Genomic DNA, 26,091 nt, shown 5'->3' with positions numbered 1-26,091 from the left:
AGCAGGCGAGCTCGCCGCCCCGCTCCACCCGGCCTGACCTCAGGGCCGGGGCTGTCGGAGCCTGGCGGCCTCCCGGTCACCTCGTCCTCCGGCTCTCAGGGCCCGCGGGCTCCGGGACGAGGCGGCGGGAAGGGAGGCGGGATTCTCTAGGGGGCGGGGGGAGAGGGGGACGGGGCCCTTGGCTCCCACGGACTCCCACGGCGTGCGCCCGCGCTCTGTGCCATGGCCGGGCGCTCACTGATGGGCACACGGCCCTCTCCCCAGCTCATTTGCAACGCGTCCCTCTACGGGGCGGGCCTGCAGCCGGGGCCAGGGCTGGGCCCCGCCATCGTCCGCCCTGCCCCTCACGGGCGCATCCATATTCCAGTCCAATCCAAACTCTGATAGCTCCATTTAGGTGAAAGAGTCCTGGCTGCACACGGGGAGGGACGGGGGGGGGGGGAGGAGGGGGGCCTGCAGTGACCCCTCAACTCCTCACGCACACATTCTGGCCGGAACTGGAGCTGGCCGCTAGCCACGGAGACCCATAGAAAGAGTCCCCTGTTTGGTGTGCCAGAGTCCTCCGGCGAGGGCCGTCCCCTCTGTCTGCCCGGCCGGCCAGCCTCAGTCAGCCTGGACGGGTCGCCCCGGGGCCGGGCCTGCGCCCTCCAGCGGTGCCCCTTTCTGGGTCTGGCGGTTCCAGGAGACGCGGGCGGCCTCACGCACGCCGGGTGAGAGCTCCGGCCTCCGAACAGCCTGCTTCACACCGCAAGACACTGTCCCGGGCCGAGAGATGATCCCCGCCATGCTCCCACTCTGCGGGGAGGAGCACTGTACCGAGTCAGGCCGCGGCGCCTCTCCCGCCCGGCGGGTGAGCAGTTCTTAGCAGCTGTGCCCCGGAGCTACCAGGAGACACCAGAGCGCGGCCGGGCCACCCTACCCCGCGGGGGAAGTCGAGGCGCACACGCGCGGTCGACACCAGAGCGCGGCCGGGCCACCCTACCCCGCGGGGGAAGTCGAGGCGCACACGCGCGGTCGACACCAGAGCGCGCCCGAGCCACCCTACCCCGCGGGGGAAGTCGGGGCGCACACGCGCGGTCTCCAGGCTGTGGAGCCACGCTTGAAGTGGGGGTGACCTGCTTAATGGGCAGGCTTGGAAAGAATCTCATTTCCGAAGAGGAAGAGATCTCGCCGGGCCGGACGGGCGTCGTGTCAGTGGATGACCGTGGCCAGCCGCACCCGCGCTTACGAAGGTGGCGGCGCGGCATGGCAGGGCGGGGTGGGAGCGGGCACTGGCGGTGGGGGGCTGGGCCTCCCTTCACTTACCCCATCCTCAGAGGCAGCCGACCTCAGCAGGGAAGAAATACTGCTCTGTAACAGCTGCAGCGACAGGGAGACAGGGCTGGGTTACACCCCAAAGGTAGCAAGGAAGTCCTGCTCAGATCGTGCCTGTCCCCCAGCAAAGGGCTACACTGAAACACAATGTCTCTTCTTCAGACCTTCAGTCTCGGACTTGCAAGTCCAACGTGACTTAGAGGTACAGAGAGACCTCCTGAAGGGTAAGCCCCCCACCCTTCTCCACGGAAGCTCCCGAGGGAGAGAGCTTGGGGGGCAGCTCAGCCTCGCCCAGGTCCCACACAGCACCCCCCGTGGCGGCAGCAGCAGGTGACCTGTGTCCCCAGATCTAGACTCACACACAGCCCACAGGAGAGATGGGCGATGAGCACAGGCTCCAGGAACCGGCTCTTACCTTGACCTTCACGCGGCACTGAGGCCTCAAAGGGCATTCCAGAAAGACCTGCAGGTGCCTCCTGAGAACAGGGGACGTGACCACCTTCACACACTGCCCACAGGACAAGGAGCCTCTGCGGTGTGGGGGCACATGGGGAGGCCCAGGTGAGAGCGTTGTAGGAGCAGACAGGTGCTTCTCTAAACACGGGTGTGTGCGGAGGGAGGGAGGGAGGGAGGGAGGGAGGGGGCTTTGCCTGGGGTTGGCGAGGGGCGGCGGGGGCCCGAGAACGCGGGTGGATGGGCAGAGAGCACTGCTCACAGACCGCCGGGCGGGCGGCCAACTCCGCGGGGAGGGAGGCGGGATTCTCTAGGGGGCCGGGGGAGAGGGGGACGGGGGGGCCTTTGCTCCCACGGACTCCCACCGCTTGCGCCCGGCGCTCACTGATGGACACATGGCCCCCCCTCTCCCCAGCTCATCTGCAACGCATCCCTTTGTCACGTGACAAGTCTACTTGGGAGGTCCACAAATGACTCCGAGGGACAAATGTCACCAGCCACTGGTGCTGGCCATGGCCCATTGGGATGCAGGAAAATGGGTAGGGAAGGGACCTGTGCTCAGCCCCCCAGTCCCCGGGGAGTCAGCTCCTCCCAGAGGACAGACACCCCGTGCGGGGGCCACCTGGCGCTCTCGGGCTCCTGTCTGTCCCTTCTTTTCCCCTTCCGACTGATAGTAAAGGAGCCGAGGACACAAGCCAAAATCACTGCCTCCTGGGAACCCCAGGGGCCACAGGGCCTCTTTGTGGCGGCTCAGCAGGGCGGGTGCCAGGCCGTGTGGCCCTGGGGCCCTGGGGCGGGGACGGACAGAAGCGAGGCTCCGTGGAGGGCTCGGGGCTCGGGGCTGGCCTCACCCATCTTCCGGCTTCTGCTCCAGTCGTCCGTTGCCACACTGATCGCACACGGGCCAGGAGAAGGCCGTGCTCTCGTCCACGCCAACCACAGCCCCTAGACACAGCGGGGGAAAACCAGACCCTCACAGGGGGATTCTGCTCTGACCACGCGAGACAACAGGAGGAGAGAACACGCCATTTTCTTTCTCACTTGTAAGTGTACGTAAATGTTCCCGCGCTTTTTCTGATTACTGTGCAGAGTTCACACGGAACGATGACAAGGAGAACTATTCCAAGTTGCCTACAGGTGGCTCACATCTGTAATTCCAGTAGGCAGGGCCGGGAGGACTGTGATTCGAGGTCAGCTCTGACAGAAAGTTACGCTAGCTATACACCAAGTAGAGGCAGGAGAATCATGGCTCCATGCCCGCCAGGGCAAAAGAAAAAGAGCCTATCTGAAAAGAAACCAGAAATAATGAAAGCCAAGAAGGGCGGGGAGGAAACAGTGCAAGTGGTCGAATCTCTGCCTAGAGAGCACAAGGCTCTGAGTTCAAGTCCCAGTACCACTAAAAAAAATTGTCTATAATACCTCAATCTAACCAAAGATTTCCTGGCTTTGCTAGACGTTGCCCTCGTCTGAGCGCTGAGGTGGTGGGCTGCCTCTCCCCAAGCACGCACATTTCCATAGTTAGTCCCAGCCTTCATGGACGTCTTCCTTCTTACCCGGTGGCGCGGTTGCCCTGGGGACTGCTAACTACGTCCACAGCACCACGCAGGGGGTGGGCCAGGGAGGGGCGTCCCCGGCAGTTCCCCCCGGAGCACGTCAGGGTTTGTGTTAGTGACATGGCGGCAACCATCTTTGTATGCAGGCCCTTTCTGTTCTGAGGGCTTCCCTAACGACACATGCCCGCAAGTGGGACTGCCATGTCAGAGAGTATTCAAGACAGAAAGATCCTTCTAGAACATGTCCCCCTAATACTTCCGCTGTACAAGGTCCTAATTCACGGAGCGCCAGCCTTGCTTATTATACTCTACTCTACTGACCTTGACGTCAGTGTCTTCTGAGGCGCTGGCAAACCTGCGGCCTTACTACAAGCCAGTGAAGTGCTCGAGCACCGGGCTACCGCCAGCACCCAGCACTGTCTACTGAGCTCTACTTCTTTCAAGAGAAAACACTTGTTTTGCGTGTGTACAGTCGTGGGTGCTGTCCACGAGCTTTTTTGCTCAGGGCTAATGCTCTACCACTTGAACCACAGCTCCATTTCCAACGTTTATAGTAGTTAGTTGGAGGTAAGAGTCTCAGAGACTTTCCTGCCCGGACTGTCTTGACCTTCAGACCTCAGCCTCCCAATGGCTAGGATTACAGGCGCGAGCCCCTGGTCCCTGGTGAGAAAATTTCTTACGATTTCTGGGGCATCTGTAGTTATTTATGATTAAGAATACGTAACTTTCCTTTCTTCCGAAATATTTTCAATTTAATTAATTTTTTGGTCAGGGCCTGGGTGCTGTCTCTGAGCTCAAGCCACAGCTTTATTTCTGGCTTTTTTTTGTGGTGAATTGGAGAAAGTCTCACAGACTTTCTCGCCGGGGCTGGTTTTGAATTGCAATTCCCAGATCTCATCTCAGCCTCCCGAGTAACTAGGACTACAGGCGCCACTGGAACCCAGCTCCTACTGAAACATCTGTAGTATGTTGATTGTTGTAGGGAACACTACTAACCAAGATACAGTGCACAGTCTCTACTTTCATGGAAGGAAGAGTGGCTTAGGAAAGCCAACTGACAAACAGTGACTGAAAACATACCATGAAATGAGTATGAAACTGAGAAATCAAAAAGACCCAGAAGAAGTACAGCTGGGATGTCCCTGGGGCCCGGCTTCCCAGAGCAGGGACCACGGTGGATCTGTAGGCCGACCTGGACCAGGCCAACTTGCAGCTCAGCCGACGCACACCAGCGTACGCAGCAGGCTGGGCGGGCCACAGAGCCACCAAGAGGCAGCCTCGGGGCCAGAACCCACAGCTACCTCCGCTTGGGGGTGAAGGATGACAGACATCATGGTAGATGCGTCCTCGGAGAAATGTGATCAGATGTTTGAAGAAAACAAAAGATGTAAGTTTCCAGAAAAAAAAAAAAGACCCCACCAAAGTTCACGCCCCTTTTCTGTGGTTCTGGTAACTGAGTCCACGGCCGTGTGTAGGCTAGGGTAGCGCTGTACGGAAGAGCTCTGCCTCTAGCCCTGTCTCCACTCTTGAAGCAAAAAAATGTCATTCCTAACTAGAAGAGACATTGGGAGATATATCAGTAGAGGATAAAATAGAATTGTGACCACTAGCGAGCTTGGTTTATTGAAGTGCCTTCATGCAATGTAGACTTGAATAACTTCTTAAAAGTGAGAACAATAGGCCTTGATTTTGAAAAGGCTGCTTTATTTAAAGATATTGTCTTTGCTAATAGGATCAAAGTGGGTTCAAAGGGATGAGAAAGAAAGTCAATAAAGTCTTATAATGCAGCTGGAAAGGAGTATCAGATACAGAATGGTCCAAGGGAGAGGAAGGAACCTGTACCCCGAGCCCCAAACAAGGTCCTGTCCTGTGATTCGCTGTGGCCGGGTCTGCTGACCAAGCTGGGTCAGGGCAGTGCCCTTGGCAAGCAACCATGAAATAAATGAATAAAAAAGTAAACTCCACTAACAAAAGCTCCTTTTACCCAAGGGTATCTGCTAGTGTTAACAGCTCTTGCAATTATAGGGAATTAAGTAATTTCCTTTGAATGGGACAGTAAGGCAAAAGTTGAGGAAATGCACTTCATCTGGGGTCTGCAAGCCATTGGAAACTATTTTGGATAACCTTAAATGGTTTTCAAAGAACGGCTGGGAAATGTAGAAAAGGAGCCAGGCTTGGCTTCGCACCCCAGCAATGGCAACCCTTGGGAGGCAGAGGAAGGATGGTGAGTTTGAGTCTGTCCTCGGCTGAGTAATGAGACCATGTCTCAAAAACAAGCAAAGAAAAGAGGAAGAAGGAAAGGGAGGAAGGAAGAGGGCGGGAAGGAAAGTGGGTGTGCCAGGGGCTTCGGGTGGCCTGCAGACTCCCCGAGAGGCCGGCTAGTGGACGTTTTGATGTTTAGGGTTTTGGTTTTTTTTTATGAACCTCCAAGCTGTCTTAGAGAGTGGTTGCACGAGTTTTTATGCCTACCAACGGTGTAACCGGGCTCCCTTCCCCGCATTCCACGAGCATTTGCTACTGTACCCTTGATGCTGGCCCGCCGTTATATCCAATGCACATCGTGTATAAACTCAAGCACATAGCTTGAGGGTAGGGATAAGAGGGAAAAGCAGGGAAGAACTACGGAAAGGTAACCATGACCCAGATGCATTATGCAGTACTCATAATCTGCCTTATCAAATCGGAACCTCCTCATAGAACTACTAAATAATAAAAAATTAAATAAACGAATATATGAAAAATCTTTATTCAGCTTGCCTTATGTACATTTATCATAATTATGCTTGGGAAAGTGCATATTAGTTTTAAAACCAGTCTTTCAGCTGGGTGCTGGTAGCTGACACTTGCAATCTCAGCTACTCAGGAGACAGGGCTGAGACTCCTAGTTCAAAGCCAGCCCAGGTAGGAAAGTCTGTGAGACTCTTAACTTACATTAACCACCAGAAACGGGAAGCTGAGCTGTGGCTCAAGTGCTAGAACTTCAGCCTTGAGTGAAAAGCTAAAGAACAGTGCTCGGGCCCTGCCTCCAAGCCCCAGTGTCTGCACAGACACACGCACACGCACACTCACACAGAGTCCCGAGGGAAGCACCCCCAGGGGCCCTGGAGTCCTGGGCTGGGCTGGAACTCACACCAGGCTCGGTGTCCCAATCTCTCCAGTACCTGTCTCTCTGGTAACTCTTCCCCAGTTTCCTAAAGGAAGAAGTCGGTGTCAGCCCTGGGTTTTCCTCTACCTGGAGGCTGAGGAGGACATTTTGCTGCCTTTGTTGTAGGAGGCATGTGGCATAAGTCTGCGTGGCTGCCCTGTCCCCAGCAAGGGTGCCAGAGGTAGATTCCCAGTCACGGCGAGCCATGGAGAAAGAAGCATGAGCTGTGCGAAGGAGAGAGAAGTCCATGCTGCAGGATTGCTTCACTCGCGATAAGAGGCTGGAAGGACATCTGCCTACTCTGGGAACTGACTTTCTGGAATGTGCTGATAAGCCTGGAGTAGGGTTGTCCGTCTGCCCCCCCCCCCCACCCCTGCCCCAGGTATTTTCCCGGGACCTCTGGACACCTATGGCTTCCAGGCGGCAAATGTGTCCAGGGTGCTCTCGGCTCTTGCTCTGAGAAAACGCTCAGTGTTCAGCTGCCGAGACGCAGCGCCGCGAGGGCTGCGCGGACCTCTCCCCCGTGGGACAGAGCCTTGGAAAGTCCTGCTAGCTCTCAGTCCCCCCGAGACTGGGCCTGGAGGGACTGCTGGCGGGCATCAGCGGGACAGTGGCAGGGGAAGGACCCGGGTGACACCCAGGGGCTGGGGAGCGGGCAGGCAGGCCTTCCGGCCGAGCGCGCGGGGCCGGGCTTTCTTCTGGTCTGAAGGCATCTGCTCTGTGGCCACAGTGTGTTTACACAGGCTCCTTGTCCCCCAGGCCCGAGAGGCGGCTCGGAGGCCTGCACGCAGACCTGCCTGGGGGCCTCAAGTGAAAACGGAAGATGGCCAAAAAAAAAAAAAAGGTCAAAGGGTCAGAAACTTGGATCTATAGGGGGAAAACCCAGGCCAACAATGGAATATAGGACAGTAAAATAAAATCTTTTACATTCCTTATTCTTTTTTTGGAGGGGGGGGAGTGGGGTCGGTCATGGGGCTTGAACTCAGGGCCTGGGCTCTGTCCCTGAGTGCTCTCCCACTTTGAGCCACAGTGCTATTTCCAGTTTTCTGGGGGTTTATTGAAGATAAGGGTCTCACAGACTTTCCTGCCCACACTGGCTTCGAACTGTGATCCTCAGATCTCGGCGTCCTGAGTAGCTAGGATTATAGGCGTCAGCCCCTGGCGCATTCCTTATTCTACATTCCTTACTCTAAATTGATCAATAAGCTATTACTGACCTAACAGTTTAGATGATAATAACAATGATGTATTAAGCGCTTGTGCCTAATAGGTAAGTAAAGGGAATGACAGTGATATCACATAAGGGCGGGAGTGGGAATCCCTACCGCTTCCTTGCAAGGCCCCCTTGTTCCTGGAGAAGGAGGGAAAGGCCCTCTGAAAGTGGACTTGATTGCTTGGAAATGTAATCTGCAAAATCGAGGGGAATCACCAACATGAAAAAAATAGGATGCCTTCTACTAAATTAAAATTTTTATTTTATGTCAGTCTCCTTATTTATCCTAGGCTGGCCTTACCATCTTCCTGTCTAAGTGCTGATAGGGGCAGTGTCAACCACATTGGGCTGAGATTTTAACTTCTAAAAAACTGAGATGCTGAAAAGAGAAAGTGGGTTCATACAGGATGCTCATCAAGTGATAAAAGGCAAAAAAAGGAACAGAAGACTAAGAATCTGGAGCAATACATTAGAAAAGGTATAGATGTAGACAGTATTAATTCAATTTAATCAAAAATCATTTTAAGTATGAACAATCTAATATGAAATTAAAAGACAGATTATCAAAGTGGACAAAAAAAACAGATAAATGCTGTCTACAAGAAACCTCCATTAAATATAAAGACCTGTGCTTTTAAATGGATAGAGATATGCCATACTAAACCTTGAAAAAAGAAAGGCTTTAACATTTTCAGAGCAGACTTCAGAGTACTGAGAATAATTGGGGCTAAAAAGGTCATTAGACAATGAGAATGGGGCCAAGTTACTAAGAAGATTTAGCAATCCTTTATGTGTACGTACTTGAAAACGCATCAAATATGAAGTTAAAGGGAACTTGGAGGAAAGTTCCTTTATAAAAAAACTTCCTGTTATAATGGGTGACTTCAACAACCCTCTACCAGTGACTGATAAAGCAGGCAGAAAAGCTACTGGAATAGAATCAAACTGAGAGTTCCATCATGCAATACTAAATAGATATTTCTGAGTTATTCATCTAGTAGTAGCAGCAGAATAAGCATTCTTCCCAAGTTCACAGTGAACATTCCTGAAGAAAGACTATATTCTAGGCTGTAAAACGTACTTAGCCACATTAAAAATATATATAGTGGTGTTTGGGAGGGGCAAGGGAAAGCATAAAAATGAAGGGATGAAGAAATGCAGCAGTGGTGCTCGCTAGATACCATGTTGAAAATGTATTATACAACTTGTGGGTGGGGATGGGAAGGAAAAAACTAGGACAGAGCAAAGGAAGTGGTAACATTGTTCAAAAAGAAACATATTCTTGGGGCTGGGAATGTGGCCTAGTGGTAGAGTGCTCGCCTCACATACATGAGGCCCTGGGTTCGATTCCTCAGCACCACATATATAAAAAGGCCAGAAGTGGCACTGTGACTCAAGTGGTAGAGTGCTAGCCTTGAGCAAAAAAAGAAGCCAGGGACAGTGCTCAGGCCCTGAGTCCAAGCCCCAGGACTGGAAAATGAAAAACAAAACAAAACAGAAAAAAACATACTCTTTACCTGCCTTGTGACATGGTAACACCTCTGTACATCACACTTCAAAATAGCATTACAAAATTCTACATTAAAAAATATAGAAATCTAGAACTGGCTGTAATGGGGCATTCTTGTCATCCAAGCACTCATGAGGCTGAGGCAGAGGATTGTGAGTTCAAGGCCAGCTAGGCTATATGGTAAGATCTTGTCTAAAAAAAAAAAAAGAAAGAAAATCAAAGTAAAATGAAACAAAAAATTGTGAATATAATGAAAGCAAAACTATAAGATTTATAGCACTGGATATTTCACCTTTTACTAGAAAAGGAAATGTAAACACAACAATCTAAACTTTTACTTGAACAAAGAAAAGAATCATGAATTAGAACCAAGGAGAATAAAAATAGGAACAAAAACAGAGCAGGAATCAACAAAACTGGGGACAGAATCCCAAGGAACATAAACTCCGGTTCTTTGAGAAGATATATGAAGATATATTTGAAATGCTATCTGCTACACTGTGGGTGAACCTTGAAAATACTCAAAGATCACTCAAGCAGAAAGTAGACTGGTGTGTAATAGTGAATTCTAGAATATGTGAGTCAGGCCCCAAATGGTTGAGAAAATTCCTGATTCCAAGCCCCTGCAATCTTCCTTTTTAGAAATCAGTAGGGAATGATGGCCAAGAACATATTTTAGCCTGGTTTAGAGTTGCAGAAACAGGGGACACTGTCGACGGCCATGGCTGGGCCTGCTTGGTTCAGATACCCCTCTCGACAGAGGTTTCGGCTGGACTGTTGCGTGAGGGAAGCCAGGGACAGAGGAGCCCGCGGCCGGCCATCCCAACGGCAGACACGCGCCCTCCCCCCCAGAGGCAGCGCGGACGAGCCAGGTGGGCGCCCAGCCCCACGCGGCTGCCTGCCACCGAGTTTAGCCGTCCCAACGCACACGTATTGCTTTCATCATAAAACAGTTTATGTAAAGAGAGCGCTCATGTGATTACCCAGCCAGCTGCTGGACCATCCTCTCCTTAAACACATGGAGAGCACCCACCCTCTCCAGACAGGCGGCCGGTCCTCTCCCAGCTGCCCACCGTGCACTGCGTGGCCAGCAGCATTGTCCGTCCCCACCTCCGCCGACGCTTGAAGCTCCAGGCAGCTCTACGCACCCCAGACTGTACCCCCCATCCATCCACTTCCCCGCGGGGCGAACGCTCGCTCTATCTCCTGATCTGATACTGCCCACACGGCTCCGTCTCTTCTGCCTGGGTGGAAGTAAGCCCTTTCCCCCTGCATCGTCCTCCCCGGGGCTGCTGGTCTCCCTGAACAGCAGCACCCCGATACCTGACTGCCAGTGCCGGCCCCCTCAGTCAGCCCATTCCTCCACCCCGCGGCCTACTGTTCTGCCTTTTCCAGGACACGACTGCCTGTGAACTCTCTCCTGTGGGTTGCCTTCCTCGGCTCCGTTCCTGGTGCACCTGCTCCACACGGTACGGTACGGAGCTCAGACCCATACTCCAGTCTGTAGTGAGCTTCCTTGAGCTTCCCCACTAGGGTGAGGGTCTCATTATTAGAAGCTGGGACATTCAAAACATTCCACTCATTCATGCATGCCGTTGACTCTTATCTTTCTCTATATATTCTAAGCCAGTAGTAAAAAAAAACAAACCCTCTTCTTATTTGTTCCTTATGGATCAATGTCTAGAATAAAACAGAGTCTTCTTGAATAATTGAGTATAAAGTAGTACATTATTTAAGAGGATATAAACGGCGATCTCTGGCGAGATGGCTGCTTACCTCGCACGCTGCAAATGGAGTTGACAGGTGTAAAGGAGTTTAGTTCGTCCAGCGTCACCGGGCCGGGCAGTTCCCAGGGGCCAACACCAGGATCCTCACACACAAGCAGCTTTTGAGGCAAGAGGACGGTCCGTTCAACACAAATGATCTGACCTGACAACGGAGACCCTTAGTGTTATTGGAACATTGAAGACAATTTTAAGTTTTCATGGCTAGCAAAAACAGTGTTCTTCAGTCTCTGAGAGATGAAGGTCATGTCCGCCCAATGCCAGGACGCGTCTAGCAGTGCACACGCTCTGTACAGTTTTGTCTGAAAGCAGCCAATGAACTAAGCCAGAAAAGCATCTGAGTACTACATTTAAATTCAGCTTGGTACTGAGTGCCAGTGATTCCACTCAGGAGGAGGCTGAGATCTGAGGCAGTTCAAAGCTAGCCCGGACAGGGCAGGAACGTCCGTGAGACTCATTATCTCCAATTAGCCACTAAAAAAGCTGGAAGGAGAGCTGTGGCTCAAGTGGTAGAGCACTAGCCGTAAGCAAAAAAGCTCAGTGACAATATCCAGGTCCTGAGTTCAAGCCCCAGGACCAGCAAACACACATACACACACACACACACACACACACACACACACATATTGTTGAAGCAGGAATATATATATATATATATATATATATATATATATATATATATATATATATATATATATTTAGTTAGTTAACTTTAGGACTTTAGTTTTACTCCTGCAGAAAAAGGGCTTAATAATTGAAGGGTTTTTTTTTTTTTTTGAGATAGATCTCACTACCTCGCCCAGGCTAGCTTTAAGCGGTACTCCTTCTGCCTTGTCTCTCGAATGCTGAGAGTGAAATGACTCAGCACCACACCTGGAGTGAGCAATACGTGTAATGTGCTAGCCAGGATATGGCTTCAGGTGGCGTCCATGCCAGCACAGGGTGCTGCCGACAGAGTCAGAGTGGTCAATGATGTCTCCACTGGACTGACCGTCACCGTGAGGTGCTAGCTTTGCCCTGGTAGCCATGCCAGGACCACTGAAAGCCCGGGGCGAGGATGCTGACCATTTAGACCCCAAACACAATGTCTGCGCTGAACTGTTTTTGTTTTTCTTTTGCTAGTACTAAGATTGAACTGTGGGGCCTTGTGCTGGCTTAGCTTGCTGGTGACAGCTGGTGTTCTACCACTTGCACCACGCATCCAGTCCTGCTTTTTGCTGGATAATTGGGAGATGGAGTCCCGTAGGCCTGGCTGGCTGCCTGGCTGGTTTTGAAACATGATCCTCCGGGTCTCAGCCTTGTGAGTAGGTAAGATTGCAGACTTGTGCGCGTGCTGGGCTTCCGGAAGGTGCCACCCGCGCGGAGTGACACGGAGGCGGGTGCGAGCCACAGGGCCTTTGGGTGGCACTGGCCGGGCACCCCAAGCCCAGCGGTGGCGGAGGGGTGGGCCTACCTTTCTCTCGGAGCGCATCCCTGAAGAGAACGGTGTGAGGTGCGGCCGTGAGCGCTTCCAGGACCTCAGGGCCCAGCACACACGCGGGGGTCACACAGACGGGCAGGGTCTTGGGGAGGCGGGGCTCCCTCTCGTCCTGGGCTTGCAGGGTCCTGTCAGTGACCAGCAACCAAATCTCCCTTGGCTCCAAAAGAAGGAGACTCTTCAGCTACGGTGGGAAAGGAACGTCTGTCAGCGGCACCCCAGGTCAATCTGTCAAAGCAGCTAGAGGTGTCTGATCCCTAATGACAGTACTTCATCGGGGCTGGAGCTACGGCCCCAGTGCGATTTTGGTGTTTGTTACTATGCAACTGCTTAAAGTGTTCCTTTGCTGTGCTGAAGCCCCCCTCCCGCGGGCCGAGCTCCGCTATCCTCTTCTGGGTTAGGCGTCGTCTATCACTTTTTCCTTGCCGGTCCTACTTTCATATAACTGGAATGCTGCTGCCTTTCTGTGCACACGCATTGTCTCTGGGTAGCTGCTAACAATGGATCACCTTGGCCCTTAGATTTTCATGAAACCTTGCAGCAAAGTAGGTGTCATGAATCTGCAACAGCTTTTGCTTTTCTTGGCTTAGTCTTTCTTCTTTACTTCTTCTATCATCTCTTTCATTTTTATTTCTTTCTTACCTGCATAGTTGTAATGCTTTTTCAAGTTTCACTAAATGAGCATTTTGTCTCTGCTCAAGGGTTAGAACTGAGGATTCAATAGAAATGGGGCCAAAGAGAGAGCCAACAGGCCAGAGCCTGCCAGCGTGGCTAGCCGGAGATTCACACTCATGTTGCTAGTGTGGACTCTGTGGTCAGGCTGAAAATTCACCCTGGCTAATGGACGGGACTGCACACATGTGAACCGCATAGGCGGGAGCTGGGGGGGAGTGGAGGAGGTAGTCTTCATGGGTGGGAGGAGAATGACATACAGGAAGTTGGGGGTAATATTGAGGAAAAAATGGAGCCAGGTTTTATGCGGCTGGACTTATGCATATGGAAAAGTCTAGAGCAAATTGTGGTACAGGCAAGGGACTTTAGATAGAAATACAGAAGTAGGTATGGATATCCACGTACATGACTATGCACACATCTCTTCCCTTGCTCTGTCCACTGAGACGTTCTAAAAGCACTGGCATCTCAATAGCAGGAAGCTCACCTAGAATCCAGATCTTGGGTTCTAAAGGCCATTCTTCATTAACAGTCAGTACTCTTTAAAGGGAGGGCTGACTCCAAAGTAAAAAAGAGGAAAGATAAGTATGATACATATTGTGTCAAAAGTAAGGGAAGACTCAAAAGATGATGGAAACATGTCCAAAGAGTATGGGAGCCAGCTAAATTCTGGAAATTCCGAACATCAAGATGAACAATAGTGTGTGGATGTGATCCAAGAATTTCACACATGTGTATGAAATACTAATGAAGCCTTTTAAAAATCCAATGGAAGGCTCACCCTCCACAAAAATGTAAGGACCTCTTTGAAAAGTAGTTAAAGCAAAAAGATTTACAAGGCATGGCTGGAATTCAAACTCCAGTACTACTATCTAGAAAACTAACAACAACAGATGCTGGAGAGAATGTGGCCAAATGGGAACCCTATTACCCTGTTGGTAAACTTGCTCAACCACTCTGAAAAGCGGTATGGAGGTTCCTCAAAAGGCTAAGCATAGAACACCCCTATGACCCAGCAACCCCACGTTTGGGCATCTACCCAAAAGATTACAAGCAAGACCACACTAAAGCCACCAACACAACTATGTTCATCGCAGCACAATTTGTCATCGCTAAAATATGGAACCAACCCAGATGCCCCTCCGGAGATGAATAGATCAAGAAAATGTGGTACATATACACAATGGAATTTTATACCTCTATCAGAAAGAATGACATTGCCCCATTCGTAAGGAAATGGAAGGACTTGGAAAAAAGCATAAAGTGAAAGTGAGCCAGACCTAAAGAAACATAGATTCTATGGTTTCCCTCATTGGTAATAATTAGTACACATCTAGGATAGTCCTAGCAGAAGATCACAACAGCTCAATAGCTATGTACATATGAACATATAAGATGATGCTAAATGAAATGAACTCCAGGTTATGGAAATACGTGGTTTACCACTGTCGCTATTTTCAATGTACCATGTGAAATTATGTCATTTTCTTTTGTCTTTCTTCCCCAGGGCTTTACCTCTGTTGTCAGTGTTACTGATTTTGGTACCCTGAGGATTGTATGTATGTTTATGGGAACTAGGGAAAGGAAGGGGAACATCAAAATGGAGAGACAAAGGATAAAAGAAAAACCAATGCAATAGCAATATTTAAAAAACTATATGCTGTAATCCAACTGTACAACTCATGGGGGGAGGAGGGAAATGGGAAAGGGGGAAGGAGGAAGAAAAATGAGGGCAGAGGTAACAATGTTAGTTGGATAAGAAATGTACTCACGGTCTTACGTATGAAACTGTAACCCCTCTGTACATCACTCTGACAACAAATAAATAAAAATATAAAATATACAATTATAAATATTCTAAAAAGAAATGTAAGAGATAAATGTGGGCCCCAAGACTAGGCAAACAGATTTGGCTTGTCTTAGATTTCACAATAAAATTTTGACAAAATTTTGGTAAATTTGACCACATAAAATTAAAAACTTCTGCTGTGAAAAAAACAAAAACTGAACCATACAAAATAAAAACCCTGTTGAAAGGATGAAAAGATAATTTATAATCCCTAAGAAAATCACAAACTTAAAATCTTTGTATGTAGAATACATAAAGAACTTTAAAACTCAACAGTGAATTAACAAGCAATCTAATTAGAAAATGAGAGGAAGAAAAACAGATATTTCATCAACAAGGATAGCAAACAAGCACAGGAGAAAAAATGTTCAACATCATTAGTCCTCTGGACAAATCTCTAGTCTAGAGAATTACAGTAATGGAAAAAGCCAATCTCAAAACAATCTGTTATAGGTTTAACTTGTGTCCCCTCACTTCAAAAGAAAAAGATTTGTTGTGGTCCTAAAGCATCTAAGAATGCAATTTATCAATCGGGCTTCATAGCTTTAACTATGTTAAGATGAGGTCATGGGGGTGGGCCCTCATCCAGTATCTTGGGATGTCACAACACGGGGGGAGTTTGGATTGATGTAGACACAGGGAGGACCACATGAAGACACACAGGGAGGAGACAGCGTGCCACCGGAGCACTACCAGCAAACAGCAGAGGCGACAGGAGGCGGCAGGATCCTCCCTTGGGGCTGTTAGAGAAGCACAACTTTCCATTCCTGAATTTCAGATTGCTTGGCTCTGTATGGTGTGAGAATAAATTTGTGTGTGTGTGTATGTGTGTGTGTGTGTGTGTGTACACTGGGGATTGAACTCAGGGCCTTGTACATAGTAGGCAAGTGTGTTAGCACTTGAGCTAGCCCTTTATATTTATATTCTGGCTTTGAGACAGGTTTCTAGCTTTGTCTAGGCTAGTCTTGAACTGAAGTTCCCTCTGTTTCTGCCTCTTGAGTAGCTGGGATTACAGATGTGTGTTTAAGCCATCTGGTGGGGCTGGAGGTATAGTTCAGTGGACAGTGCTTATCTAGCATGTGTCGGGCCCTGGGTTCCATTCCCAGCAACATTCAACACACACACACACACACACATTTATTCTCACACTTACAGAGCCACGCATCCCAGGGCATGGACACAGGTACATACTGTGTGGTTTTATGTAGGTAAAGATTATAGAAGAACACAACAATGGCGAGCAGGGCGGCTGCCAGAGAAAGGAGGGGGAAGGGCACCGGTGTGGCGGTTAATGTGGCCAAGCGAGCAGAGTCCATCACAGCAAGCGTGGTGATAGTGACACAAGGCTAGACCACAGAGAACTGCACTGGAGCTCACAGACATGTACACACACACACACACGGGCAAAGTGGCCCGTGCTAGTGTGAGATCCTGTGTGCTCTGGGTGCTGTGGACGCGATGGTGGCGGGGAAAGGACCTGGGGCGTCTTGGCATATTCATTGAAATAGACACTTTGAATCTATAATTACTTAAAATCATAAATGAAAAGTTTTCAAAGCCTTTGTTTTTCTATAACTGAGTTGCTAGTTTAATGGAAATGCAACTGTATCCTTTGCTGCTGTTGGTGGTGGTGGGGAGGTTTGAACTCGCGGCCTTGGAGCTGTCCCTGAGGTCTTCCGCCCAAAGCCAGTGCTCTGCCGCTTGGAGCCACAGCCCCACTTGCCATCTGCATTCATGAGTGCCCTGGGTTCCAGTCGAGATTCCCTGCCATTCTAAGCAACAGCCTTCACCGTAGGCAGTTGGCCACAGACTCCGCTATGTCATTTCCTCGGGGGGAAGCCGGTTTCCTCTACCGTGACAGCAGATGGAAGGGCTACCCACAATTCTCCTGAATCCAGGAACCTGTTCCCCTGTTCCCGGCCTGCGACTTGCTCCTGGTGAGCCCCGTTCTCAGGTGCACATACTTCCTGGAGAGCCCGGCTTGGTGGCCCTGCAGGATGGGTGCCTGCTTCTCCCATGGGAAGCGAGGAGTGTTCCTCCCGTGTCCTTGTTCGGTGGGGGGAGGACGTGGTTTCTCCTCGTTTCCTCCTGGGCTCCCTCACTTGGCACTGGAGTGAGCGTGGATACCACCCCCCACTCCCCCCTCAGCATCTGCCCTCGGCTGCAGGCACAGGCAGGAGCGCGGGCAGGAGCGCGGGCAGGAGCGCGGGCAGGAGCAGGAGCGCGGGCAGGAGCGCGGGCAGGAGCTCGGGCAGGGGCGCGGGCAGGAGCGCGGGCAGGAGCGCGGGCAGGAGCGCGGGCAGGAGCACCGGCGTCCACGGCCTCTGGAGACAGCGGGAGGTCTTCAGGGTAAAGGGCGCCTGCACGGGGAACCTCGCCTAACCTCGGGCCTGGAACGCGCTTTGGCCTAACAGGATGGGACGGATGCTCGGGACGCCTTTACACACTCGGTGCTCTGCAGACTCGTCCGCGAACACAACCTCGGCCTTCAGCGCACCTCACGTTTGCAAAGTAAGAGACACATCATGGACTCATTCAGATGCACGTACCGCACTCAAGCCAACCCTGGCCTTGTCTCCTGAGCCGCACACAGCGCACAAGGAGCCCAATGAAGATTTGTAGACGGGGGGCAGGGGGGTGGGGGTGTGTGTCAGTAAACTACGGCCTGAGGCCGATCTGGCCCGTTATCTGCTTATATGCAGCATGCAAGCTAAGTATTATTTATTATTTATTTATTTTTGTCTGTCCTGGGGCTTGAACTCAGGACAGGGTGCTTCTCCTGAGCTTCTTTGGCTCAAGGCTAGTGCTGTACCATTTGAGCCACAGCCCCACGCCGGGCCTTTTCTGAGTAGTTTATTAGAAATAGGAGTCTTATGGACTTTCCTGCCCGGGTTGACTTCAAACCTCTATCCTCAGATCTCAGCCTCCTGAGTAGCTAGGATGACAGGCGTGAGCCACTGGCTCTTGGCTGCTAAGTATGCTTTTAAAAGTTAAATTTCTTATGTTGGCTGAAAAAAACCACAAGACTATTTTGTGGCACAATTATATAACATTTAAATTCCAATGTCTATAAATAAGGTTTTATCCAGTTATGACTGACAATATGTCTGTTTCTGTACTACATGGTGGAATGATTCATTGCTTGGAAACCATATGGCCTGGGAGAATTATATACCATCTACTTGTTCCTTCACAAGGATAGTCTGCTCATTCTTGATGTAGATGAGGAAGGGATAAACTGACATATCACATCTGTGATGACACAAATTTAGTGATATTTCAATACTTGTAAACTCATCAGTAACTTGATTAGAAGAAGCATATTTTTCTGGTAATCTTTAGCTCTTTCTAAGGATAATCAGAGACATGTCCCACCCCCCCACCCCCAAAAGAAGGGTTCAGAATAGATGTGTAACAGAAAAGAACTCTGGGTAGCTTATACAGAAAAAAAAAAAAGGCCCTCAAACATGGCAGCCTATGTGTGGCTGTATATAAAGCATAGATTGTTTTTAGGACTCATATTAAATGTGCAAGACTGAAATTATGCGAGGCCTGGAATTTGCCTTAGAATAGTTCAGCGACTAAAAGAGAAACTGGGTAAATGTATCCAATCTTGACAGCCAGGTCCAGGTCTGTTAAAAGTCAGCCTCTGGGCCAGGCATGGTGACTTATGTTTGTAACCCCAGCTGCTTAGGAGGCAGATACGGGGAGGACAGCAGGCAAAGGCCGGCAAGGTCTCCTCTCAGTCAGTATGCCAGTGGGCAGCTGTCATCCAAGTTATAGGGAAGGCATAAGTAGGAAGAACTCAGCCCAGGGTCAGCCAGGGCAAAGCCACGATCCTACTTGAAAAATGAAGCATTAAAGCCTGGGGTGAATGGGTCAGATTCAGAGTTCCTGTCTGGCTAGCACGGGGCTTCCCGGTCAGACTCCAGTATTGTGGGGGGAAACTTGGCAGTCTTCCGTGTCACTACATTGCCCCTACGTTGTACTCCCCGAGCAGTCTTCAGCTTCCTCCACGAGCCATTTTCCCGACTGGCCTCAGGCGTTTCCTCAGCAGCTGCCCTGCGAGAAGGCAGTGCGGGCCTTGCCCTCTCCCACCCTGGAGCAGATGCACGGGGCGCTTCGCGCACCAGTGGACAGGGCCTAACAGATGGGACCTGCTCTGTGCCTCTCGGTGCAGTGGATTAATGTGGCTCCAAAGGCTCCAAAGTGGTAAGCCTGCCCACGTATTTAGATGGCCCACGTGTTTGTTTTCTTCCATGTCTAGCTGACCCAACACCCAGCTCTTTTTGGCTGACACTACTAGAACCACCCAAGGCCTTATAAGGGCTCTAGGGTACCTTCCACCCTGGAAGGCTCTGGTGTTCCCATAAGTAGCTGAGCTCAATCCTGCAAATGCCACTTCTACCACACAGGTTTCCCGTTTTCTGTCCTTTCTTCATCCTACCTACATGTCAGCAAAACAAACACTGTAAGGCCAAGAATGTTTGGGGATGGACAAGGTGACGTTTGGACTGGTTCTACCCTAGTCCTTTGCATAGCAACACATGTCCACGGAGGGAGAGATCCACTTTGTCCTTTTCTGGTGCTGGGGATGGAACTCAGGCTACTGTGCAAGCTCAGCGAGTGCTCTACCGCTGAGCTGTACCCCAGCTCGGGACGAGTGCAGTGCCACCTCATCATGGCCCATGCTGACCTGAAGTTTAAAGACCATTTTCTGTTATGAAGTATGAATAATGCCTAATAATTCTTCTTTATAGCCGGAGTGTGGGGGCGGGAAGGGAAAGGGAGAGGAAGAGGGGATAGGGAGAGAGACAAAGAGAGATGGGGGAGGGGAGGGGGGAGAGAGAGAGAGGGAGAGAGAGAGAGGGCGGGAGAGGGAGATTGATTGAGAGATTACCTGTGGCCTTTGATAAAGCACTCTGGCATAGAAACTGCACCGGGTAGCCACCTCAGGAATCTGGAAAGTCATTGAGGAAGACTGGTAACGCCATACAAAGCGTACAGGCATGGTCAAAGTGCTTGGCGAACTTGTTAGGAATAAAGATTTACCTGGACAAGTTCTCTTAAGCAGCGGAGCACTGGAGGCTGGTAAAGCTTCAAAAGAGAATCATCTTTGATTATGTCAATTTGTCCCACGTTGGGAAGAGCCGAGAGGATATAGCAGAAGGCAGGAGGAGGTAGATTAGTTTTCATCTGTTGAAAATAAAGGCAAAGGTAGAACAAAAATGTATTGTTGAAAATATACTACTGAACAAATATATTTTTAAAATCTGCTCTTTCATACATACATGGTTGCTTATAGACGCGTGCTTGAACTCGGGGCCTGTGCGTTGTCGTGTTTTTCTGCACAAGGCTATCTCTCTACCACTTGAGGCATAGCTCCATTTACTTTTTTTTTTTTTTTTTTTTTGGTGGTTAATTGGAGATAAGAGTCTCATGGACTTTCCTGCCCTGGCTGGCTATGCCCATGATCTCCAGATTCTTGCCTCCCGAGTAGCTAGGATTACAGGTGTGGGCCACTGGCATCCGGCTTAGAATCTACTCTTTAGAGGGCACACTCAACACGCCATTTACAAATTGCTTCCTCTTAAATAATGTACACATGAATATTTTTGACGACTGTGTTGCCTGGCACAGTTCAGAGTTATAGGCTGCTCAAAGCACCTTGCTGGACAAAGTTCAAGGAAGAAGGGAAGAGGACGCCTTTCGGCCAGGTTTGCTGCGGTGAGTCACTACCATAAACAATGTGATGGGGCAGAAAAATGGAAACTTCTGGCTCCCTTGGCAGTTGAAGTAATACAGATTCTATCCTGTTCCTGATCGAATTAGTGATTTAGAGTTGGTTACATGAATGATTAGAAGGGGATGGAAAAAATACCATTTCCAGTTTAGGAATCCAGAAATTAGAATTCTGAGAAGCAGAGACGCATGCCGTGCGCGCATCAGCCAGAGCTGGGTCTCTGGAGCTGGAGGAGGAAGGACATCACAGCTTGGTGCTGGATTACATCCGCATGGGACCACGGACATAAGGACTGGCTGCAGGGGTTCCTTGCTGCCACAGAAGAGACAGGGAGTAGAGAGATCGAGGGGAAGTATCTGGCTTGGTACTGGCCTACCAAGAAGGGAGGGGATTGTGGATAATGGACTTACTTCTTCACAGGGCTGGTCTTGGCTGGGAGATTTCAGTGGCATCACTGAGGGCCACAGAGTGTCAATCAAACTGAAGAGTCCAGGTGTCCTAGAAAAAGAAAAGACTCTGACACAAGTATTCATCTTCAAATTATCTCCTATTAGGTGTCCGGTCAGTTAACTGTTGAAATACTTAAAACAGACATCAGCCAAGGAGCTACAATTTCAGATGGCCTGTAGCCATCTGTGGCACACTGACACACTGACACAGGTGATAGGAGACTGCTCATTAAATTATAAAGCTGTGTACTATGACATATATCCAGCCACTCAAACAGTTATGTACAAGACACTTAAGAAGTGGTGACTCATGCCTGTAATCCTAGCTCTTGTTAGGTGGGGACATCGCTAGATCTTGTCTCAAAGACTGAAAACACTAACCAAAAACACAACTTGGAATGAAAAACTTGCTAAGTGAAAACCAAGCAACAAATTAAATTGCCTCTTTGTAGGTATAATATCTAGAGGACACACACACACACACACACACACACACACACACACACTATGCTGGGGCTTGAACTCAGGGCCTGGGCACTGTCTCTCAGCTTTTTTGCTCAAGGTTGATGCTTTACCATTTGAGCAGCTCAGCTTCCAGCTTTTTACTGGTTAAGTAATGATACAGAGTCTTTCAGACTTTCCTGCTTAGGCTAGCTTTGAACCACAATCCTCATATCTCAGCCTCCTACGTATCTAGAATTACAGGCATAAGCCAGTAGCAAATGATGGTCATATATATATATATTCATATATATTTATGTATATATATACTTATATATGTATATGTTCCTCAACTTATGTTCAGGAGGGTTATATTCTGATAAACCTATAATTTGAAAACATTGCATATAAAATATATTGGATCTGAGTATGTATACACATATACACACATATCTACTTAACTTATTAAATATCATAGCTTGGCAGAATAGTACACCATGGAGTTCTTTCCCCTTGTGATCAGATTTTTTGAAAATAACTAAATCTGAAGCACCGCTTCTACTGAAATCCATATGGCTTTTGTACTATCATAAGGTCATAAAGTCTTAAGTCGAAGCATTGTAAAGCAGGAGTCATTTGTATGTTGCTTATTTAGTAAGAAAAACGATTACAAACATCCTATGATTCCACTTCTATGTCTTCAATCTGACTTTCTAAGACAAAACTTCGACCTTTACTCCAGCCCTTTGTGGAAACACTTGGTTCTCTCTCCGTAGATCCCTCCACCTTGATGTACTTGTGAGACATTCAGCAAGTCAGTTACTGGATCTGTGTTTCCTTAGTACCTGTGGTCTGTATTGTTGAAACAAGTAAAAGATATGAGCAAGCAGTGTTTTAGAGTAGAATGTCAATATATCTGATGTTGTATTATTAGTAATGTTCTTATTAGGACCATGAACTTGTATGCAATTTTTGCTCAAAAGTTTGTCTAGTTTTTTGGTGTTTTTTTTTTAAGCTATCTAGCCCAGGCTATCATGTAAGAAGAAAACTCCGTAAGAGCACATTAAGGCCATGAACAAAACAGAGTTCATTTTCCTAACATGGTGGACCCAGTGTCAGTGATAAGACCCTGCAAAAGCAGATGAAGTAACAAGGATGACATTGAGAGGTCACATTCACATTATTATCTTCACTCAGATTCCAAACACTTCTTTCCCTGAGTCTGTCTTGGTCGTTTTCTCTCAGACAAAACAAACAGATAAAACTACAATCAAAGAAGGGTGGGTGGACAGAACCAATATGGACCTCTAGAGAAAAGCAACAACAACAACAACTGCCTATCAGTCAGCATGCACTGGCCGGGACCTAGAGCCCCGCTCGAGCAAGTGGACTGGCGGTCGGGGTGAGCAGAAGGGTGGCTAACATTGCTCAGAGACTTAGACTTTCCCCTCACTGTCTATTTGCTAAGGCTAGGAGTGAGAAATTTCAAATGCTTTTCATTCTTAACATAATCTTTTGAACAAATAATGAAAAATGATATCTTCTTTTCCTTAAGAAAATAATTTACATGCCAATAGGCTCTTATTACAGTTAGCCTCATTAAATCCTGGATGTTCATAGGTCTTTCTTAGAGATGAACTTTCCTAGGAAGAAAAGTGGATAAACTTAAGAATTACCTTAGCAGAAAGCCAACAAGCCAGTAGCTGGAGACTGGCTCAGCATTGTGCAGCAGAACAAGCTGACCGATGGGAGCTCATGAGTTCGTGAGCGTGAACACTGCTTCAGGCACGCTCACACACACTCCTGGCAGGGAGTGGAATAGGGAATCTCTTTCAACACTGTGTTCAAGTCTTCCACAAGCCTCTAGTTACTGAAATGCAGGAGACCTTTTCCAAGAACCTAGGCTCATTTATAAAGAAGTCCTGGCAGAAGGCAGGCAGGATACAATGAAGAGGAGGAAGTACCAGAGTACTTGAATCTAACCAAGGCCTCCCAGACTTAGGACTTACGCCTGTAATAGAGATGGAAGTCACTTAAAAAAGGAATCCTGCCAACTCATCCCTGTCAAGGTTTAGGGGGCACATTCTCAATTCCAACCACTGAGGATCAGCTCTGAGGAAGACAGGAAAAGGAGGTCTAGAGAGGACACCTTTATCTGCAAGGCAGAGTTCTGAGATCTCTTTCAACTTCCTCTCCTCCACTCTTGAATGCTGATGTCATCCTGAGCTTCTGTGTCTGCTGGAGGAAAGGTCTTCACAGTTCCCAGCACCAAGTGTGTGAGGTGAGGCTGTACACCCATCTCCAGGTTCTAATGCTGTGCCCAAGCTAAGAGACAGGCAACATAGTCACCCAGCCCAGAAGGCCTGTCTCCTGAGGTGTGCTCTTTGTCTGCCTCCACTTCTCCTGCAAGTGCTACATCAGCACCAGAGGCAATATCGAGAGTCGTGGTTATTTTCTGTAGGATCAAAAGGTGACAAGAGGCAGAAAGGTCTCCTTGGTCATCAATCAGAAGCACCTTTGCCCCCCTCGCTCTCCTCCTTGAATCTGAAATCATCTCGCTTGGTTAGTGCTTGTTGTGTTCCTCTGAGAATATGAGCCTCCTCAGTGTAGGCTCCAGGCAACCATTCTAGATAGGCTGCCTACACAGGGGCAGAGTCGCCCAGTCTAGCAGCTGTGCTGGTAGACCTGTGTCCTCTTTAGGTCCCCGCGGTCAGCACACTACACCGTGAAGAACACAGCAGCACTTCAGCAACACTGGCACCTGTCATGCATGTATTGCAAACATCCCTCAATGCTTCCGTTTGAGAGTTCCTCATGACCTTTGGTTGTTGGTTTTTGGAGAGACAAGCTCATTTAATTCATCTAGTATCAGACCCTATGCTTGGCTGGAGGTATAGCTGAGGTACAGTTAAGAAGAAAAATGGCCAAACCCAGACCCATGGGTGCATGCCTGTAATTCCAGCTGTATGGGAGGATCAAGGTCTGAGGCTCGTCACAGGCAAAAGAAAGCACAAGATGCTATCTGAAAAAATAACCAAAATAAAAAGGGCTGAGGACAGCTCAGTTGCCTAGTAAGCATGAGTTCAAACCCCAGAGCTGCCAAAAAGAATTTTTAGAAAAGAAGAAGGTGGTTCTGGGTGTGGTGGCACACGCTTGTAGGCCGGCACTTAGGAGGTTGAAGTAGAAGGATCAGGAGTTTAAAGCTAGTCTGGGATTCACTGAGTTCAAGGCCACTGTACATACAATGGGACTCTGGCTCAAAAAAATAACAGAAGAAGGAAAAAGAATGTCTTTTGTATTTTATAAAAGCCTGGTTATACAATAAAAGGCAAAAACTTCAATGGATGAAATAAACCTTTGCCCCAATACTAAACAAGACTATTCATTTATTAATGAATAATTACTGGGGGAAATCATTAACAAATTGGTAGGCACTGTGAAATCCTTGGGACATAATAAGATTAGATATGCTATGATTAAAATAGAGTGAGGCTCTCTTCTGCCTGTTTGCCATCTTGGTTATTGAGCCTGCCTGGGCTTCTCGCCATGCCTTCTCACGAGACTTTCAGAGTCAAACAGGAATAAATATATGAAACCTTACATGTGAAAAAAAAAATAAAGTGGGGCAGTTGCTTCGCAAACTAGTGCATTGATCCAGTAATCTCACCCTTAGGTGTCCACCCCAGAGAACTGACAACTTACACTCGCACAGCTTTCATGAGAAAATTCACAGCAGGCTATTAACAACACCTCGGAAGATGGAATAACCTGAATGTGTAACACCTAGTGACCAGATAAACAGCTCTGATATAAGTACACATTGGGATAATATTCAACCATGAAGAGGAATGGCATTATGATACATGTTCCATCATGGATGAACTCTGAAGACATGCTGGTAATGGAAAACACGGGACACGAAAGGTCATGCGCTGAATGGTTTCATATATATATATATGTATATATATATATGAAATGTCCAGAATATATATATATATATATATGAAATGTCCAGAATAGGAAAATTAGTCATAGAAAGTAAAGCAATACTTGCTAATGGGTAATTATTGATAATGGTGAAGTTTCTTTGAGGGCAATTAAAATGTTCTGGAATTAAACAGTAATGCTTGTTCAACGTTGTGAACATATATAAGAAATCCTCAATGTTGGCATATTTTCAAATGGTAAGTTCTCTAGGAATTGGACTATGTTATTAAAAAGGCATCATTGGCAGGGGAGCAGCTCAGTGGCCGAGTTCTTGCCCAATGTTTGGTTCCATGCTCAGCACTGAAGAAAACAAGGAAATATTAAAGCAAGACAAGGATTTCTAGCAAGGACTCCTCCAACCCAGAACTGTTTGCCATCTTCAGATTAAAGATTTTGCTTCAAACTTTATCTTCCTTCCTTTTACTAGCAGCCCCCACCCAACTAATCTCAAAGATTCCAGGAAAGGGCTGGGACTTCTGCAATAAAATAGTAAAGCCCTTA

At 48.6% G+C, this 26,091-nt stretch overlaps 1 protein-coding gene across 1 annotated transcript in view; it reads right to left on the bottom strand.

Moving 5' to 3' along the window:
- Positions 1–1,224: 1,224 nt before the first annotated feature.
- Spidr (scaffold protein involved in DNA repair) overlaps positions 1,225–26,091 on the bottom strand; it is a 199,049-nt gene continuing 174,182 nt past the window's right edge. Inside the window, exons 12-19 of the mRNA XM_048367602.1 lie at positions 21,124–21,211; positions 20,023–20,166; positions 19,871–19,930; positions 12,426–12,633; positions 10,965–11,117; positions 2,619–2,712; positions 1,730–1,844; positions 1,225–1,359 (exon numbers count right to left, since the gene is read on the bottom strand). Coding sequence (XP_048223559.1) covers positions 1,225–1,359; positions 1,730–1,844; positions 2,619–2,712; positions 10,965–11,117; positions 12,426–12,633; positions 19,871–19,930; positions 20,023–20,166; positions 21,124–21,211 — 997 coding nt within the window. The remainder of the gene's footprint in view (positions 1,360–1,729; positions 1,845–2,618; positions 2,713–10,964; positions 11,118–12,425; positions 12,634–19,870; positions 19,931–20,022; positions 20,167–21,123; positions 21,212–26,091) is intronic.

The sequence above is a fragment of the Perognathus longimembris genome, chromosome 18 (genome assembly GCF_023159225.1).
Source record: "Perognathus longimembris pacificus isolate PPM17 chromosome 18, ASM2315922v1, whole genome shotgun sequence".
Lineage (NCBI taxonomy): Eukaryota > Metazoa > Chordata > Mammalia > Rodentia > Heteromyidae > Perognathus > Perognathus longimembris.
Note: the sequence above shows the minus strand (reverse complement) of the source record. Positions and strands in the feature narration are given on the sequence as shown.